At 45.9% G+C, this 18594-nt stretch overlaps 1 protein-coding gene across 5 annotated transcripts in view; it reads right to left on the minus strand.

Annotated features, from left to right (window-relative positions):
- Positions 1 to 18594, minus strand: part of MYOF (myoferlin) — a 170699-nt gene that overhangs the window by 19015 nt on the left and 133090 nt on the right. For 3 of the 5 annotated variants that reach the window (XM_021073854.1, XM_021073852.1, XM_021073853.1), the window contains 9 exons: positions 15939 to 16015; positions 13835 to 13891; positions 12382 to 12393; positions 10770 to 10868; positions 8931 to 9056; positions 6637 to 6792; positions 6093 to 6184; positions 2400 to 2570; positions 1223 to 1371 (listed from right to left, as the gene is read on the minus strand). In XM_021073854.1, coding sequence (XP_020929513.1) covers positions 1223 to 1371; positions 2400 to 2570; positions 6093 to 6184; positions 6637 to 6792; positions 8931 to 9056; positions 10770 to 10868; positions 12382 to 12393; positions 13835 to 13891; positions 15939 to 16015 — 939 coding nt within the window. The remainder of the gene's footprint in view (positions 1 to 1222; positions 1372 to 2399; positions 2571 to 6092; positions 6185 to 6636; positions 6793 to 8930; positions 9057 to 10769; positions 10869 to 12381; positions 12394 to 13834; positions 13892 to 15938; positions 16016 to 18594) is intronic. The other 2 variants (XM_021073856.1, XM_021073855.1) reach the window with 1 other exon arrangement.

Genomic DNA, 18594 nt, shown 5'->3' on the forward strand with positions numbered 1-18594 from the left:
GCATAAGCAACTCAAGTGAGAACTGCCCAGGTAAGCCCCTCCTGAATGGCTAACCCACAAAACTGCAAAATGTTTGTTTTCAGCAGCTAAGCTTTGAGCCAAATCTGTCATGTGACAAAAGTAACTAAACAATCCTTGTGACTGATGAAGATTTTCAGGGGTGTTGTTTGATTACTAGGGGTACCCTTCTCCATGAGGCCATTCTGCTTAATTTCCAATCCCTTTGCAAGTTCTCATGTTAACAGCAGCATCAACAATTCTTTGTTTTTTTGGCTGCCCTGTGGCATATGGAGTTCCCAGGCCAGGGATCGGATCCCAGCTGCAGTGCAGCAACGCCAGATCCTTTAACCCCCTGTGCTGGGCTTGAACCCGAGTTCTGGGGCTACAGAGATACTGCCTATTCAGCTGCACCGCAGTGGGAACCCCAACATTACTTAAAACGTCTAATCATCTCTGACACTAAATCCTCTTCAGATAGAAAGACAAAAAGAGTTTTTTTTCACAATGTCAAGAATAAGCAGTTGAGGAACAGGAAGCACTTTCATTCCTGTGTGGCTTTGCTCAGCTTTCTCTGGATGTCCCATATAGGCCCCCAGAGGCAGCCCTTCTGCCAGCCCCTCTGGGAAGCCCTCCTCCCTACCAAACACTGCATCATGCCATAGCTCTTATGCGATATTAAGCTTATTTCAGTCTTTTTCTTAATGCATCTAAGCGGTCTATGTGTCAGGACAAACTGCGTTATAAATTACTGCTTGGTAAAGAGCAAGCCCCAAGCTCAGACGTGGGCCAGATGTAAACACAGCAGATTCTTCAAACCAATCCCCAGCATCTCTGAGATCTTCATGTAGAAGGGCTGAAAGAGCAATAGAATAAACTTGGAAGAGAAAGTCTTGCACTGCCATCTGAGCACTTTTGAGCTAATTATGCTTTACATGGAAAGTAGTTAATTATTAGCACTTTGTGTTCAAAGCTCAAATGGCCATGACCTTAAAAGGTCAAGTGAAACAGAAGACAGACAAGAAAATGTGTCCACTTTGACACTTGATGTGACAGCAAAACTCTCCTATAATGGGGCTTTTGTTAGACAGTCATGTGTTCGGAATCCCCTACGGTATGAAGGTACTGCTCTGCCCATCCCCCAACACCCCCCAACACAAACCCAGCAGCCTAAACGGGCTACTATCCCTTGTGACCAGCTTGTAATCCATGGCCGTGTACTTACCAAATTCATCCAGGCTGTAGTCTCGTCCTCCGTATCTGATTCTACTTCCATCTTCAGAAAGGACAGGTGGTGGGAAGCCTTTGAATCTGGCTACGTTTTGAAGCAACTGTGTTGGTTTCAGCTGATCTCGCCAGGTATTCACTCCAGAACTGGGAATAACGTCCCACACCCAGGGTTACAGTGGGGCCAGGGGTTCTTGGATTCATATACTTTCACATGCTTACAGGCGCTCCCATGTAATGGGGGAGCAGGGAATATGCTCTACACATTGGTCTTTGCCTAGAAATCTATTTAGGATTTGGAAACCTAAAATCCACAATTATTTTGGCCTCAGCTTATTGGTTCTTCCTCACCTGTTCCCCCCCCCAATTTCCTCCTCTGTAAAAAGATGAGTTGGGCTGAGATAACTGTAATCATAATAGGCAAAACCATAAATTAAACATCACAGGCTGGAGTTCCCGTTGTGGCTCAGTGGAAATGAATCTGACTGGCATCCATGAGGACGCAGGTTTGATCCCTGGTCCCGCTCAGTGGGTTAAGGATCTGGCATTGCCATGAACTGTAGGGGAGGCTCGGATCTGACGTTGCTATGGCTGTGGCACAGGCCAGCGGCTACAGCTCCAATTTGACCCCTAGCCTGGGAACCTCCATATGCTGTGGGTGTGGCCCTAAAGAGACAAAAAAAAAACAACCCCAAAAAACAAAAAAAAACACACCAAACAAAAACAAAAAAACCCATAGGCTATAGCTCATTAGCTATTACAAAAAGACACCAAGGGAAAGAGGGACATCACAAAATCAATCAATGGGGGGGCGGGGACAGGGAATCCCCCTGCCCCTCTCAGTCCCTGGCATCAAGGAGGGAGAGGGAGAATGGGAGAGAGGGGACTGGTTTTAAGTCCTGCTACCTGTGTCATCCCCATAGAGCACTACACTGCTCTGGGGGCCAGCGTTTTACACATGCCAGTGAGAATGGCACCCCTTCCCCCCCAAGACTTGAGCAATGCTATGGCCCTGATTCTCCTTAAGATCATTCTATTATCAAAAACAGTATCTACCTCACTCAAAGGAGCAGGGGCTTCAGAGAAGACACGCCCTGAGGTGGAGAGCCACAGCTTCCCCAGGTATTAACGTTAGTTGGAGCAAACCGTCTACAGTTGTGGCCAAAGACACTTACACACAGTACTGCTCAGGAATGCCGCAGTGGGACCCAAACCGGGAAAGGAATCGGTTTTCCAGATCAATAATCGTTTCTCCCACTTTTTCATCACGAGTAAAGGTGTCGTAGTCATAGACAGAAATTTTCAGATCTTTTTCTTGAGGTAAGTAGCAGCTCAGTTCATACATTCTAAATAAACAAATGCAAGGTTAGAATCGCCATGACCCACACCTGGCTGAGGACCAAGACTCCCCAGGCAGTGGCTGGGCTGCTGGAAGAGGACATCATGGCCAGGATAACCAGATGGGTGGCTTGATAATAAGAAGCCTACACTGGTAATGGAAACAACAGCTGATTATACACTTGCTCAGGAGAAGATCTGGGGTTTTCAATACCTAAGCGTGAATCCCAGCTTCGCTGCTTAATAGCTCTGAGACCCAAGGCCACTGCTTACCCTCTCTGTGCTCAGTTTCCTCATCTGCAAAATGGTGATAATAATCCCTACCATCCTGCATTATAAGGGTCAAGTGAGGGAATGTTTAGAAAGCATTTGGCATGAGTGCATTGCTCAAAATCTAGTCATTCAAATTATAATATCAACAAGTATAGTAGTATTAACATTATTATACACACATGTCCTAACTGGGCACTCAGGCACCTCAGCCTAGCTGGGAGATTAGAAAGGCACAAGCACCTTGAATTACAGCCCCTATCTGTGCCCCTACTATGTTCCCTTCTCTGCCTCAACAGAGACCACTACCCCATGGAAAGTTCTGGACTCACCCCCTAGGAGCATGGGGGATGGGAGAAGGGTAGCAGAGGGCTCCCTCCCTCCTCCCAAGCCCTCTGGCTCTGCCACTGGTTGTTTCTCTATAGAATCTGTATTAAAATACAAACACTACTGAGATAAAGATAAATAATCAAAGAGCAGTTTCTGAGGTAGGTGAGCAACGGGGTGCAGGTTCTAAGAGGGGTGATAACTGAACAGCATAAGCTCCGGATGGGCAGGGTTTGGTTCTGTATTTGTACACAGAGGGCTGGATCCTATGGAAGGTATTCAGTAAGCCTGGTGAATGGAAAACTGAGAGGCCTCTCACATCCTTCCTCTCTCCCCGTGCCTCCGCCCCGTCTCCTGCCACTCTGGTGTGTGGACTGGTTCTTGCCCAAAGAGCCAGGAGTTTTAATCCCTTGAGCAAAAGGGTATGTGTTGGTGAGGCTCTGGCGAAAAACTTCCAGGGTGTCTCCTAGAAAAACCTAAGTGGCTTCTCTAGATTGTGATAGCCAGGTGGGGAGCCTGCAGGACAAAGACAGCACGGGAGAGAAGGTGCTGGAATCAGGACCACAACTGAAGCACCATATCCACACATGCCCCCAATTCCATTTCTGTATCCCAAGGGAGAAGTAACACGTGTCCTTTGAGAAAAATGATCCTTTGGTTAAAAAAGGTTGAGAACTACTTCTTTCGGCATTCCTCTGGGAAAACTGAAGGCTCTGAGAAGTCCTGCAGTTATCTTTTTACCCAAGTGTCTTGGTGTGATGAAGGAATACGTGTTTCCTTGGAATACCAATGAACACTTACTGCAGACGGACATTCCATGGAACATGATATGGACGGTGCCCTGATGTGACAACAATGCTGAACAGTGGCTGAGCACATAGCAAAGGCTGCCTTTCCTGAATTCCTGTCCTGGAATCCCTGAGGGTCTCCACTAAAAAGAAAGTCACCCTACAATAGGACCCGGAGCCAGCTGAGGGGCTGCAGTGCCGGCGTCTCCCTGGCTCCACCCTGTTGGACCGGGTAAAGTCCGCACGACCGCCAGACAGGGATTGGCTGAGTGGAGCCTGACAGCATCACTTCCTCCCGGGGTGGCTCTGAGCAAGACTTTTCCTGCCACTTAATTAAGCTGGTGTTTGGCTCCTCTGAGACGAGCGATTCAGACAGGGCTGCCTTTCTCGCATAAAAGCTGGCTTTCCCTGCTTGCCTGTCTCCTTCACATGGAGCCCTCCTTCCTGCCCTGCGTGCCTTTTCCTGTCTAGACCTCAGGGCTGGATCAGCGGAAGAAAAGGAAAACGATCATCTTGCCGTGCCAGAGGATTACTTCCACTGCCTGGCCCCAGCACGCGGCCCCGGGGTGTGTGTGTGTGTGTGTGAGCACACATGAGAGAGGGAGGGAATGCATAAGGCCACCAACCAACAGGCACAGGTAGACAGACATAGATGGGCAGGTTAATAAAGCCGGAGATTAAAATACAGGCCACACATCAAATAAGAACAAAGTGTCCTCCCTCTCGGCAAGGCTCTGGAGAAAAATAACACCGTTCTCACAAGTGCTTTGTACAAAGAACATTTTTTATACAGGTGATGGCTTGGCTGTGAATATGAAGCATGACCAACAGTGTTGGAAAAGGCTGGGGCTTGGTTAGGAATTTCTTGGCTGCACCATGTACCAGTGCTGTGCACACAGCTCTGGCACCCTGTTTTCCTCACCTGTAAAGTGGGGCTTTGACTCCTCGCCCTGTGCTACCAGGTGTGACAGGGAGGTGAGAGTCAGAGGGTGGCAGCCGCACCGAGTGCAGCATGGCAGCCATGCAGACGCTGCCGCCACATGGCTGGGGCCTGAGTCCTGGGGCTCTGCCTCTCACCAGCTGGTGCTAATTCCCTCCATGCCTCAGTTTCCTCTGCTGTCAAATGGGGGCAACAGCAGGCACTCAGAGTTGTGACATATTTGAGATGTTTTCTATTAAGAGCTCGGCATTGTGCATGCACACAATAAAAGCCCAGCAAATAGTAGCTTTTGTTAAATGTGGAAGCAGTTTACAGCCCAAAAAAACCCGGTCCTCTTTAGCTGTCACTTGGGTTTGCCTTACCCTTGAGAAGGTTCTGATGACATCCTTGTAACAATCCAGAAACAAATGTAAAGTGGCAATGCTAAGGACAAAAATGCTATTTCAGGAGTTCCCATCGTGGCTCAGTGGAAACAAATCTGACTAGCATCCATGAGGACGCAGGTTCGATCCCTGGCCCCGCTCAGTGGGTTTAGTTAGGATCTGGTATTGCCGTGAACTGTGGTGTAGGTTGCAGATGTAGCCTGGAGCCTGCGTTGCTGTGGCTGTAGCCTGGGCCGGCAGTTGTAGCTCTGATTCTACCCCTAGCCTGGGAACCTCCATAATATGCCATGAGTTCGGCCCTAGAAAGACCAAAAAAAAAACCTTTGACAACGGAAGACAGAGGGAGCAGGACATATGACCCCCTCACTTTCTGCCCCCCCTTCTCAGCTTTGGTAACAGAGTCAATAATACATTCACTGGCTCAAAACAGTGGAAACAAAACAGTGGAATCCCAGAAAAGAGAGGTCTAATGAAATGGGGGCGTGAGACCCACTCTGTCACTGCGGTGAGTCACTGCCTACGCTTCTCGCCTGGAATCCACAAGCTGACTGGATGCCTGGGCCTCATACCCACCTCCCCGCCCCCAGGTCTCACAGCCAGTCTCCTGGACTTGCCTTAATTTTCTTCATGGCACTTTTCACTTCCACAAAATTCTATTACTTGTGCATTTGCGTATTTCATACCTGCCCCACTGACTGGGGCAGATTCTATGTCATAATTTCACACTTTCACGGCCTAGGACAGAGCCTGGCACGTGTGGATCCTTAGCGCAGAGGCGACGGAGGAAAGAAGGACAGAAAACTGTCAGGCGATGCCTGTTACCTGCCGAACACCGGGTTGAGTGTGTTGGGGATGTAGTGATCTCGATCTTCGATTACTTTTTTGCCCAGTGTAATCTTTATATAAGGGTCGCACTGTGGGGACAGAACAGATGGCAGGTTATGTCACCGTACGGGGCCAGTTCGAGTCAGCCTGTGGGACGGACGCAGGGTGCCTCCTCACCCGCTCCCACCCCAATGAGAAGGGGCGGCCTCAGCCCAGGTCTGGGCAAAGCTCCCTCATGGTGCTATGCGGCCAAGGTGCCTTTGGAGGAGCAGAGTGGGGTGAAGAGGGGATGGCAGGGAGCAGTGACAAAGCCGGTCACGTCTGTAAAGTGAGAAGGATGAACCAGAGGCTCCAAAGCCCCTTCAAGCTCTTAGATAAATCCCCGGTAGGACAAATCTTCCCAACAGATTGTTTCCATCTCGAGTCTCTTTCCCCTTCTTGAGATAACAGATGCCCCCAAAAGAAAGAATGTGACAATTACTCTGGCCGAGGACTGTAATTATCTTGCTACAGGAGAAGGCCCCACACCCAAAACTCTTACCAGGCCATTGTTGTCCTGGGGCTGGAGCTCTAAGCCTCGAACAATGTAAATCCTAACCGTGCATTCCTGTGGGACGCTGTCAGGTAATTCCCGAAACTGCCGGGGAGGGGCTGGTACGCTGGGGTCATCCGACAGGGGGTAGATTCTGAAGGAGCCCTAGGGCAGAGACACACAGGTGGGCTCACAGGGCTCTGCAGGCCAGGGGAGAGGGCAGGGGCTTCGGGGTGCCCTCTTCCCCCAGGACACACAGGGCAGGGGGCAGCACAGGGCTGCGGGGCTGGACTGTGGTGAAAGAAACAGCTACATTGTGCTTTGCATGTTTCCCGTGGGGAAAGTGAATGACGACAAAATAATTACTGAATAGATCAGGGAAGAAGAAAGAGCAGGGCAGAAGCAGGGAAGTCAGGCAAAAAACCTAGGCGAGACATGGAGGTGGCCTAGACCAGTCTGATGGCAAAGGAGGTGGTAAGGAGGGAAATTCTGCACGTTTTTAAAGATAGGAATAAAAATGCTTTTTTAAAATAATTTTTTTTCTGGCTGCACCCACAGCATATGGAAGTTTCCAGGCCAGGGGTCAAATCTGAGGGGCACCTGCAACCTATGCCATAGCTATAGCAACCCCAGATCCTTTACCCGCTGTGCTGGGCTGAGGATCAAATCTGAGCCTCTATAGCAACCCAAGCCACTGCATTCAGATTCTTAACCCACTGTGCCACAGCAGCAACTTCCCCAAATGCTTATTTTTGAAACCCAATAAAGTATTAAGAGTGAGGTCCCTTTTCTTGTATCACCCCTGTAAACCCCCTCCCACTCCTAAGCAAACTCCTGATCATGCCTCATGTCTCAGCTAAAAAGTGTCACTTCTTCCAGGAAACCTCCCTGACTGCCCCCAGGTTAGATGAACATCCTAATGCTCTTCTTCTCACCCTGCACTTGCCCCCATTGCAGCACTAACCTCTGCATCGTAACCATCTATTCACTGTCTATATTCTTCACTAGACGGTGAACTTTCTGAGGATGGGAGGTATTTCTTGTTCATGACTCTAACTCTAGGACCTAACACAAGGCTGGGCAGGAAGCAGGGGAACAATAAATGATGTTTGAATGAGTGAGCCATCAGGCCTGCTGGAGAAGCCAGGGATCAAACCCGAGAAGGCCGGATCCTTACCTCACTAGGCCACCAGGGAATTCTGAAACCTTATATTTTATCCTGAAAGCAGTTTATGTGTAAGACAGAGCACTGAGGTTGGATTCAGAACACATGGGGCTTAGTTCCAGCTACTTTCATTCACTAAAGCAGCAGGAAGTAAGCACCTACCATGCGCCAGGCACTGGGGACCAGAAAATGAACTCAAGGAGTCCAGTCTGGCACAAGGATGTTAAATAGGTCTGACTCTCATGCCATCTTTGACTGCTTGGTGGGAAGCTGTAAGGAGAAGAATTTTGAGACCACGGGCAGAGTAAAAGGCCTGATCGATTAGCGACGTCTGCTATCGGGGAGGATTAGGAAGCAGCAGCACGTCTGCCAAGGATCTGCCAACTGTGGTTGGAGGGAGGGGCAGTCGTGAAAGCAGATACTTACAATGTCAAAGGTGCTTTAGTAGTGGCGGGGACCCAGGGAGCCCGGAGCAGGAGTGAGTCAGCCTGCGGGAGCGATCAGGGAACACTGCCCAAAGAATGCGACATGGGAGCTGGCACTTGAAAGAATGAGTAGGAGTTTGTCAGACCATGGAGAGGAAAGGAAGGGCATCCAGGGAATGAAGAAGAGCTTGTCCCGAGGCTCCAAGCTGTGAGAGGACAGGGTGTGTTTGGGGCTTGGAGAGGGTGCGGTGGCAAGGGAGAGGAGAAGCTTGTGAAAGGCCGGCTCCACCCTAGGAAGGAGTTGAGACTTGACCTGGTGTCTTTAAGCAGTTGAGAGACACAATCAGGTTTGGTTGCTTGGAGGATGGACTGGAGTGTGGATGAGAAAGGTGGCAAGGACAATCAATTGGGAAGTTGTCACACTGGTCCTGCTGAAAGACTGGGAGGAGGCAGGGGACCTGGTTGGGGTACGGGGGAAGGACTAGAGCTTAGAGAGGTTGACTCTACAGATTTAAGGCTGGTTGGCAAGAGCAGGGAGAAAGACACTGAGAATGACTTTGAGAGTTCTGTCCCTGACCCCACTGCCTTCTTGCTTGTTAGCATTTTCCAGCATCCTTCAGCTATCAGAGGAGATTCCCTGACCCAGGGGTTGGTTTTTCTTTATCCTAGGTCTAGAAAGTGGATTTTAAACAGGACACACACATTTTACTCACCTTAAACTCTCCTACCACAGAAGGATCTTCATTCTCATCTGATTTGCCTCGATACAGCTTGAAAGTATCTGAGAAGTCTGTCAGGCCCTCGAATTCCGTCACATTCTCAAGTTCACAGTCATATATCTGCAAACCACCAACAGATTCTTAATTTCCCATTAACATATAGGTGGAATCTAAAATCAAAAAGGCTGATAATAGGAGTTCCCTTGTGGTACAGTGGGTTAAGGATCCTGGGTTGTCACCGCAGTGGCTTGGGTTGCTGCTGTGGCATGTGTTCAATCCCTGGCTGGGGTTGGCCAAAAAGAAAAAAACAAAAATGAATACATACACAGTTGACTCCAGGGGCCCACCTCTTAAAAAAAAAGACTGATAATAGCAAATGGGCATGAGATCTAGATAGAGCACCGGAAATGCTCACACCACAAGCTGGAGTACAGAATGGTATAATCACTTTGGAAAAGGGTCTGGCAATTTCTTACGATATTAAATATCCACCTATTCTGATGCTGAAGTTGTATTCCTGGGTATTCATCCAAGGGACATGAAATCATGTCCACATGGAATAAAAATATCCATAGCAGCTTCACCATTGGGAGGATGGAAAAACAAGTCAAGGTATATCCATACAATAGAATATGATTCACCAATAAAAAGGAGCAAACTACTGATACACATGACAACATGACAAATCTCAAAATTACTGTGTTGGGCTAAAGAAGCCACACACACACACAACCTATCGTATGAGTCCATTTACATGAAGTATAAAAAGAGGCAAAACCAATCTACAGTGATGAAATCAGATCAGTTGTCTTCCACGCATCATTCTGAAAATGTCCATGTTTGCTTTAGATTTACTTCTTTGGACTTGAGTGTATTACAATCTGAAAAACTGAATAAAGAATTGGAAAACCAGGAGTTCCCGTTGTGGCTCAGTGGTTAACGAATACAACTAGGAACCATGAGGTTGTGGGTTCAATCCCTGGCCTCGCTCAGTGGGTTAAGGATCCGGCGTTGCCATGAGCTGTGGTGTAGGTCGCGGATGTGACTCGGATACCGCATTGCCGTGGCTATGGTGTAGGGCGGCGGCTACAGCTCCAATTAGACCCCTGGCCTGGGAACCTCCATATGCCACGAGTGTGACCCTAAAAAAGACGAAAGATAAAAAAAAAAAAAAAAAAAAAGAATTGGAAAACAAGAGCTCTTGTCATGGCTTGGCAGTAACAAACCCGTCTAGGATCCATGAGGATGCAGGTTCGATCCCTAGCCTCGTGCAGTGGGTTAAAGATCCTGAGTTGCTATGGCTATGGTGTAGGCTGGCAGCTGTAGCTCCAATTTGACCCCAACCCTGGGAACTTCCAGATGCCACAGGTGTGGCTCTAAAAAGACAAGAAAAAAAAATTAGAAAACCCAAAACATTTGCAGAAAGATTACCCCAGCCAGATAGCTTGTCTTCCTCCTGGACACAGTTGTGATTACCTGTTGACATTTCATGCTGTTGGACAAGAGCACGGTGACTTTTAGGTCTCTCCTGGGTCAAACTGGACAATTTTTGGCCTAATTAACATGGTGCCAAGCCATTCCCAACCTTCTGCCAGATATCCCCAAGCCCCAAAATGGCAGTCACATAACCACAAATCAACAACTGTCCTCAAGCCCAGGGAATCTTGGCAAAGCCAAGAACCACGGCAAGAGGGCCCCCCAAGAGGCAAGAGGGGTTCCCGGCCCCTGTTCCTCAGCACCCACCATCTGACCTTTCCGTCTTTCGCGTAGCCCTGCCATGGCCAGTTTTAACAGATGTCGATCCCCCACCCACCGCAGCATAGGTTCAGGTACCTTGAGTTTAGAATAGCCTTTCTGAATATATTGTCCACATTTTTCATGTTCCCCTGTGGAAGCATAAAATTTACTCCACCAGTCAACAATTTCTTCCTCCTAAAGACGGACATAAAAAGGGAAAAATCTCTGGTGATGACCTAGATTTACAATCCATGCCAGAAAACTCATGTGTAAGAGAAACAGGTACATCTGAATGTGAAAGAGGCAAGATTATGACTTGTGTTCCAGGCACCAGAGCATTCAGGATTCTTCTACCAGGAAGCTGGAGGTAGGTAAAATGATCCTTCCTTGGCCAATGAAATGTGCTTGGTTTTCACAGCCATAGCTATGCTAGATGATTTTCTTACATCTTCTAGATACAATCTATTCATCTCCCTCTTTTTACTTCTTTACCCTGTTGACTTAATATTTACATATACAGATATATTAAAAGAAAACCTCCAGTATCTGTTTACTATTTCATTCTCCAGTATTCGCTTTCTCCTATTTCACTTCCTTAGCCCTTTTAGCCAGCAATGCATTGCAAAACAAAGCCCACTAAGCTAAGAGTTGGAAAAACTGGTTCTAATTCAAGTTTCTTTACATTATAAGCCATACGCTTATGTTACAAGCCACACCGGATCAGGGACGATATTTAACATCTCTTTTCTTCATCCACTGAATCGGATAATAACACTACCTGACTCCATCCATCTCAGAGGGTTGTTTTGGACATCAAACAAGGTCAGTAGGAGAAAGAGCTTTGAAGATTATAAAATGTGAAGCAAGGAGTTCCTGTTGTGGCACAGTAGAAATGAATCCGACTAGAAACCATGAGGTTGCGGGTTCCATCCCTGGCCTTGCTCAGTGGGTTAAGGATCTGGCATTGCTAAGAGCTGTGGGTAGGTCGCAGACACAGCTCAGATCTGGCATTGTGGGGGCTGTGGTGTAGGCCAGCAGCTACAGCTCCAACTGGACCCTTAGCTTGGGAACCTCCATGTGCCACAGGTGTCGCCCTAAAAAGCAAAAAAAAAAAAAAAAAAAAAAAAGAAGAAGAGTACAGAGTCTTTATGGTTTAGACCAGTGGCTCCCAACCTATTCTTGGAGATTCTAATTCAATCAGCCTGGGGTGAGAGCAGGGCGTCCAGTAAGCTTTCAAAAGTTCCCCAGGTAATTGCAACGTGCAAGCAGGGTTGAGAACCTCTGGTGGCTCTCTGGCTGAGCAGATGGGACAGCATTTAGAATCACTTGTGGGACATTCTCAAACTCCAGAGGGCTGTAGTTTATACAGAAGTACTAGAAATTCCACTCAGATGTATAACAAAGATAGATCCCCATCAGACCTACCCGTGGCTTATTTTAGTCTACATGGAAAGAGTGATGTTGCCCAAAATACAGAGTGTCACCGGCAACATAGCCTTCTGTTCTGTCTGGGGGAAGCAGGTAAGAACACTAAAGAACAGCTACTTGTTTGTGTACAGTATATTTACATTTACACACATACATTCAGTTATTTCCCCTTCCTTTATGGTCAGTAATCCAATCCTGGATTTTTTTTTTTTTTTAACATATCAGCCATAGGCAGAAAACACATGACTCTTAAATCTAGCAACATATGTACAACAATTACCTTTTCTGTGAGCTGCTCATCATGCACATGGGCAGAAAGAGGGCAAACCACGTACAGGTCACACAGTGATGGAGATCCCAGGAGCATTAGATTTCAAGAGAGAGAGAGAAAGAGACACTGTTTTTTCATGCATGCTTTATATTATCAACATTTTTGGACTGCTATCCAACATTTTGTGGCTTATTTAAATTATTCAATTATTTAAACACACCTTACTGGTTTCTTCTCTGAAAATGTGCAAAAGAGTTACAAATAGTATTAAAATAGAAGACTCAGAGGTAGGCACCCATATCCCATGTTTTAACAGTTAGACAACCTCTCTGTCCACCAAGACAGTCAGTGGTCACACGGAGGGTTGAGTGGAGTGGGGGTGAGTACAGCTGCTCACCTTCCTGCCCTAAACTCTTCATTCCTTTTAGCTTCTTAAGTATATTCCCAACTTGGCCTAAGTCTCATCAAAAACTCCTCTCACAAGATGCTTATGTCTAGGATAGCTATAATGTCATCAGGTAAGTATCTTTTCTTGGTTTCTCCCCATGCCTATGTTATAGTACCAAGTATACACCCATCCATCAAACCTATTTTACAGTGTCAAGTTTCTCACTGGCCAAATCCTTCCATTTGAGCTTCTACATGGAACATCCACCAGGAGATAAAAATGGAGAGCTGGGATGTTGGGACCTGAGTTTTCTCTCCGTACCTGCTGGAACATCAGCCAGGCTCAGCCTCAGGGGCAGCTGCAGGAATTGCTACCTAGATCCCTTTTCTGAAATCCTAACTTCAAGTTCATTACAAATGTGAGGAGACAGTGACTCCTCAGGATGTGAACTCCCTGCAGGGGCTTTGCAGGGTGGCCACTGGGCTTCTTCTGCAAGTGGCCCTCAGCATTTTCAAGACTGACTTTTGTTCAGCACACCAGAATGCCAAGAGAGGCAGAGAGAGAGACAGACATAACAATTTTTTCTATTAGATTCAAGGTAAAGAGAGATTAAAAGATAAATCATTGCAGCCAAATTGAGATTTTGGAGAGGGGATTTTATACCAAAAGTGCTTTCACATTCTGAATGGTTCCTGAATGCAGATTTTTAGAGTCTGTTTATGCACACCAATTTTCAGCTATTCGAAATCATTTCAAAGCAAAGAGTTCATGATTTAAAAAGCATAATTCAAAATAGATGGCTGATGTTAAAATTTTAAATTAATATGGGAGAATTTATTTGTGTCCACATGCTTCTTAGTTCACATGGAAAAGTAACTAAAGCAGCTGAAGTAACTTGCTTTATTATATCCAAAAAGCATAGAAGATTCTCCCCTGAGGCTTAAAACAATCACATATGTTTAAAGAACATCTTCCAGTCCAAAATCCAGAAAGAGTCTGAAAGGAGAATTCAAGTCCTTAGACCCAGATCCCCACAGTCCCAAGCAGCTTCACGCATTTTCTTATCATACATACATGCACTGTCGTTGGAGAAGCCATTTTGCTGAGTGCTGTTGACATGCTGCTTAAGCACTGGAATTGGAAGGTAATTGTTGAAACGGCCATGTAGGAATGTCCGTGTCATCCAGCTAGCACTTCGCGATTTGCCCCCAATGCTTACTTCCCACTTGTGGTGGTGGCTGAGCCCATCTGCTGAGAGCTACCACGGTCACCACAGGGTAATGGGGTGAGTTTCTGTGAGCATGAGACTGTCACCAGAAGCCACAGCCTCCAGCTCCCACCAACAGCACACTTTTGACCCACTCCTTCAATTTACCCAGGTAAAAGGCCTGAATTGGGTTAGTGATAACAGATGTTCATTACACACTCGTCGCATGTACATGTATCACATGCATGCATGTATATTTCATGCATGCATGTTATTTCAGGTATGCACATATACAGGATATCAGCAAGCTTGTTATCAGCTCTTCCAAAGTTCAACTTTGCTTATTGGGCTTTGCATAGATGTGTGCTGTCTTCCTCAAGGAACGGTGGAATCAGATTTTTAGGGGTGATTCCAAATAGCCTTTCTTTTCTTTTTTTGTCTTTTTGCCTTTTCTAGGGTCACACCTGCAGCATATGTAAGTTCCCAGGCTAGGGGTCTAATTGGAGCTGTAGCCACCAGCTTACGCCAGAGCCACAGCAACACGGGATCCGAGCTGCATCTGCGACCTACACCACAGCTCACGGCAACACCGGATCCTTAACCCACCAAGCCATGACAGGAACTCCCAAATAGCCTTTCTTTTTTTTTTTTCCAAATAGTCTTTCTTATCAACACAGAATGCCTCTCCTAGGTGTTAGGAGAGCAGCTGATAAAAGTCATTTACAGTATGTGAGAATGACTGACACTACCGTCCTCAGTCCTGCCCAGGCTGCAACTTAAATTCTATGATGTAAACTGAACTTTCACAGCGTGTTGCTATAGTAGCCTCATCTGTTAAGCACTGTTAAGAACGGAATGAGAAGAGGGGCACAGATTGGCTTGCTTCTTCTTGATCCCCCATACATAGGGCTCCTGGGTATACAGAAGGCACAGAGAAGAACTGATTGTCAAGGGGAGGCAGGAAAGCTGGAGGTAGACTATAGAGCAGAATCTTAAACCGCCTTTTTCCCGAGCTGTTGTGAAAATGTACATAAAAGATCTTAAGTGTATTGTACTTGACTTCTTCCTAGGCGACTACCATATTATTGGAAATAATTGGAGTTGTTTACAAAGTGGACATATTGGTTTTGCAAATGTGATATTGTCGCTTCTGACTGTGGAGGATTCTCAGGGAATAGAATCCTCATAGCTCCACAGTGCTGGCTGTGGAGCCCACAGTTAACCTGGTCCAGTTGTTAGTGAGTTTAATGTAGTGGGAAGAAAGTGGATTTCTTTAAAGGCACTGTTTATGGACATAACACATTAAAGTGCAATCATGTGCATTTTTTGGCCAGTTTGCACATTAAAACGTGCTGTGAAAGTCCGTGATGAATGCCAACAGAAACAGGGAGATATTTGATGTTTTCTTTTTTCTGGGCTGAGAACTTTTTTTTTTTTTCACTTACCTTCTTGCGAATTGGCTGGTGTTAAAATAGGGTCCTGAATGAGCATTTCCACCAATTTCTTGACTTTGAAACCACAGTGAATAGAAAAATTGAGGATATTCCATACACTGACAAATAAGGTCATTAAAAATCCATGACACTTCGTTTTAAGTAGGGAAAAAAAGTGGTGTGCTACATGTAGCCCTGTTCTGAAAGTTGCAGTGCTGTGTGTTTGCTCCTGAAATTTCTTTTTTGCAAATGATATCAGACTGTCCACACCTGCCTATACATTAGAATCACTGGGGGAGATTTTAAAATTTACTGATGTCTATATCACTCTCCCTCTTGGGGAGTGGGGCATGGACCTGAGTATTACTTTAAGTATCATCATCCTATTGATGAGTACATGAATTGCGTTCTTTACCAGTATAAATTGGCTTATTTGATTTTAATTGTACTGAATGATTGTTGGACTGAATTCACCCAATGCTTATAGACACCTGGAAGATAAAACTGATGTCATCCAATGGTCAGTTCTAAAGCCTACCTTTGAAGCCAGTAATGGTTTGGTGTCTTCTATTTCAATAATGACATCCCGGCAGGGTGGGGCAGACAAAAAGGAGGCTGCAAGACAAAAAAACTTCATAATCTAAGGTTATTTACAAAATACAGTGGTGAACATTCTACTCCAAGTTCAAGTTTAACAGCCACACAGTGGACGGTAGAGTTTGCTCCAGGATGAGACTTATTGAATGGAGAAGAACACACTCAAAAGTAGAAAAATAACCCAATAATTTATCATCTTTCTCAAAAGATGATATGGTTTTAGACATTTTAAGGGCATTACATGGCTCCTTTTTTCTCCCCCCCCCCCTTAGGCACTTAGCCCAATGCCTATGCACAGGAAGTGCTGAAAAAAGAATCATGTCAATACACATCTTTATAGGATGTAAGAGTGAGATTGAGATGGAGGTGGGGGTGGGTAGGAGGCTACACTAGTAGGAGCCTCCTTTTCATGGAATCTGTTTTAAGACACAGAAAAGCCAAGCAAGGTGAATAGTTGCACATTTCAGGGCTGAATTTGCAGCGGCTCATGCTTCTCACAGTGTGCATAGAAGGAAAAGGCACACATCTTGGCTTTAGATAATTCCCAGAATATTTGTTGCTCTGGATTTTGGGGTTAGAGCAAGAACTGAGGAGTAGCCTCCAGGCTCACCAGGTTTGGTTCAGCTGAAGGAAGTGCCAAAGCCTCAGCTTGGGGTGCGGTGGGGTGAGAGGTACCGCGACCCTTTAAGGAAGAAATCATCAGGCAGGCAGACATTCAACAGGAGGCCAGAACCCACATAGGACAAACTCTGCCGAGCCAAAAGAACTTTGTGTGTAACCTAGCAATTGACACAAAGGACATAAGGGAGGAAAAACACATTTTTTAGGCACCTGCCATGTGCCAGGCAGTGGGCTAGGTCATTTACAGACATGATCTCATTTAATCCCTCAAAAATCCTGTAAAAAACATGCATATGTGCCATTATCAAGATTAAAAAACAAACACACTGAAGCTAAGAGAAAGCAAGTCATTTGCTTCAGGTTGAACAATTAATCACAAGTGGAAGAAGTGCTCTAGGTGGGTCTGACCCCAAAGCCTGTGCTTTAACCATGACACCAGAGCAAAGTAAGTGCTCAATACATGTCTGAGAACTGATCAGTGGAACACGGGGGAAGCAGAGGAGACTGACATCTATTGAGTATCTGTGATATAAAGTTGCTATGCTGTCTCTAGGGTGCTGTATATCCATGTGGCACCCCCAGATCTATCAGCAGTCTCTATGCATCCTATATAGCACCTCCCTGCCACCCCCCGCAAAAAAAAAAAACAAAAAACAAAAAACAAAAAAAAAAAACAACTACAGCAGCACAGAACAGGACAGCCAGGTGGGCAGGCAGGCATGCCCGAACATGACTGCAGGTAAGTTCCTTCTTATATTAACAATCTTCAGGCAAACAGAGCCTCAGGGATGGGAGGAAAGTTATTCTGTGTGCTTCCAACATTAGGCCAACCAAACACATTCCTCAACTCTTACTATTTTACTTCCATTTGGGTTCTGTTTGTCTGGTTTTGGTTTTTTTGTTTGTTTTTTGTGCCCATGGCATGCAGAAGTTCCTAGGCCAGAGATTGAACCCACACCACAGCAGTGGCCTGAGCCACAGCAGTGGCAATACCAGGTCCTTGAACCTCTAGGCTTCCAGGGAACTCCTCTATTTGGTTCTAAGAAAGTATCAGATTGATCTAAAAGGACAGATTCTGGTCTTGGGAATACTGTGCTCCCCATACTCCATAACAATTTTCCTCTTTAGTGGCTCTTTGAAGCCTTGGTCACATGTCACACTAACTTACATAGACTCACTAGCCAGGAGATGCTGCCTACCCCTGACCCACAGACACAGTCTGTCCACACAACAATCTGGGGGCCAGAGAAAATTTGCAGCCTTTGTACCTTCCTCATGATTTCATATATTTGTATCAAAGAACTTCGCATGAAAGCTGTAGGAAAAACCCTAGGAAAACAGTTTCTCTCCATTAAGTCATCCCAGATAAAAGAATGCCTGCAGTTACATTCAACCTTGTTATTAAAATGTTGCTATTTTAGGCACCATCACTCGGCACAAAACGCTTTGCATGGGAAACTTATGGATAAATGCATGTAGGGTTTTTGCTCTCTTGTGACTGGATTTTTTCCCTCTTCTCTGAATCAGAGATTCAGGATCCTCAGACCCACAGAGCAGATGAATTTCAGAGGCTCTGTAAAGTCAACACTAAACCTTATGGAAGATTAAATAGAACTGGTCAGCAGCGCAGCTGCTCAAATAGAAGACATCTGCTTCAGTCTTGAGGCTACCAACCATCAGCCGAATAGGGGGGTCAGCCCTTCAAGGGTCTAATCTCCTGAGCTTATGGGCTCTGGGATCTCATTCACTGATGGGACCCAGTCCCCAGCTCCTAACACAGTCCCTGGCAGGTGGTAAGCTAAAAAGCAAGACATTACTAATAAACAAGAGCAAAATGCTATTCATTAGTTATTATTTAGTATAGAACTCTAAGTATCATGCCCTGCTCTATCACTTACTTATTAGTTATGTGACCTAAGCCCAGGCATTTAAACTCAGCAGGTGTTATTTTTCCCTCAGTGGAGAACAAGGAAATT

The sequence above is a fragment of the Sus scrofa genome, chromosome 14, assembly GCF_000003025.6.
Source record: "Sus scrofa isolate TJ Tabasco breed Duroc chromosome 14, Sscrofa11.1, whole genome shotgun sequence".
Lineage (NCBI taxonomy): Eukaryota > Metazoa > Chordata > Mammalia > Artiodactyla > Suidae > Sus > Sus scrofa.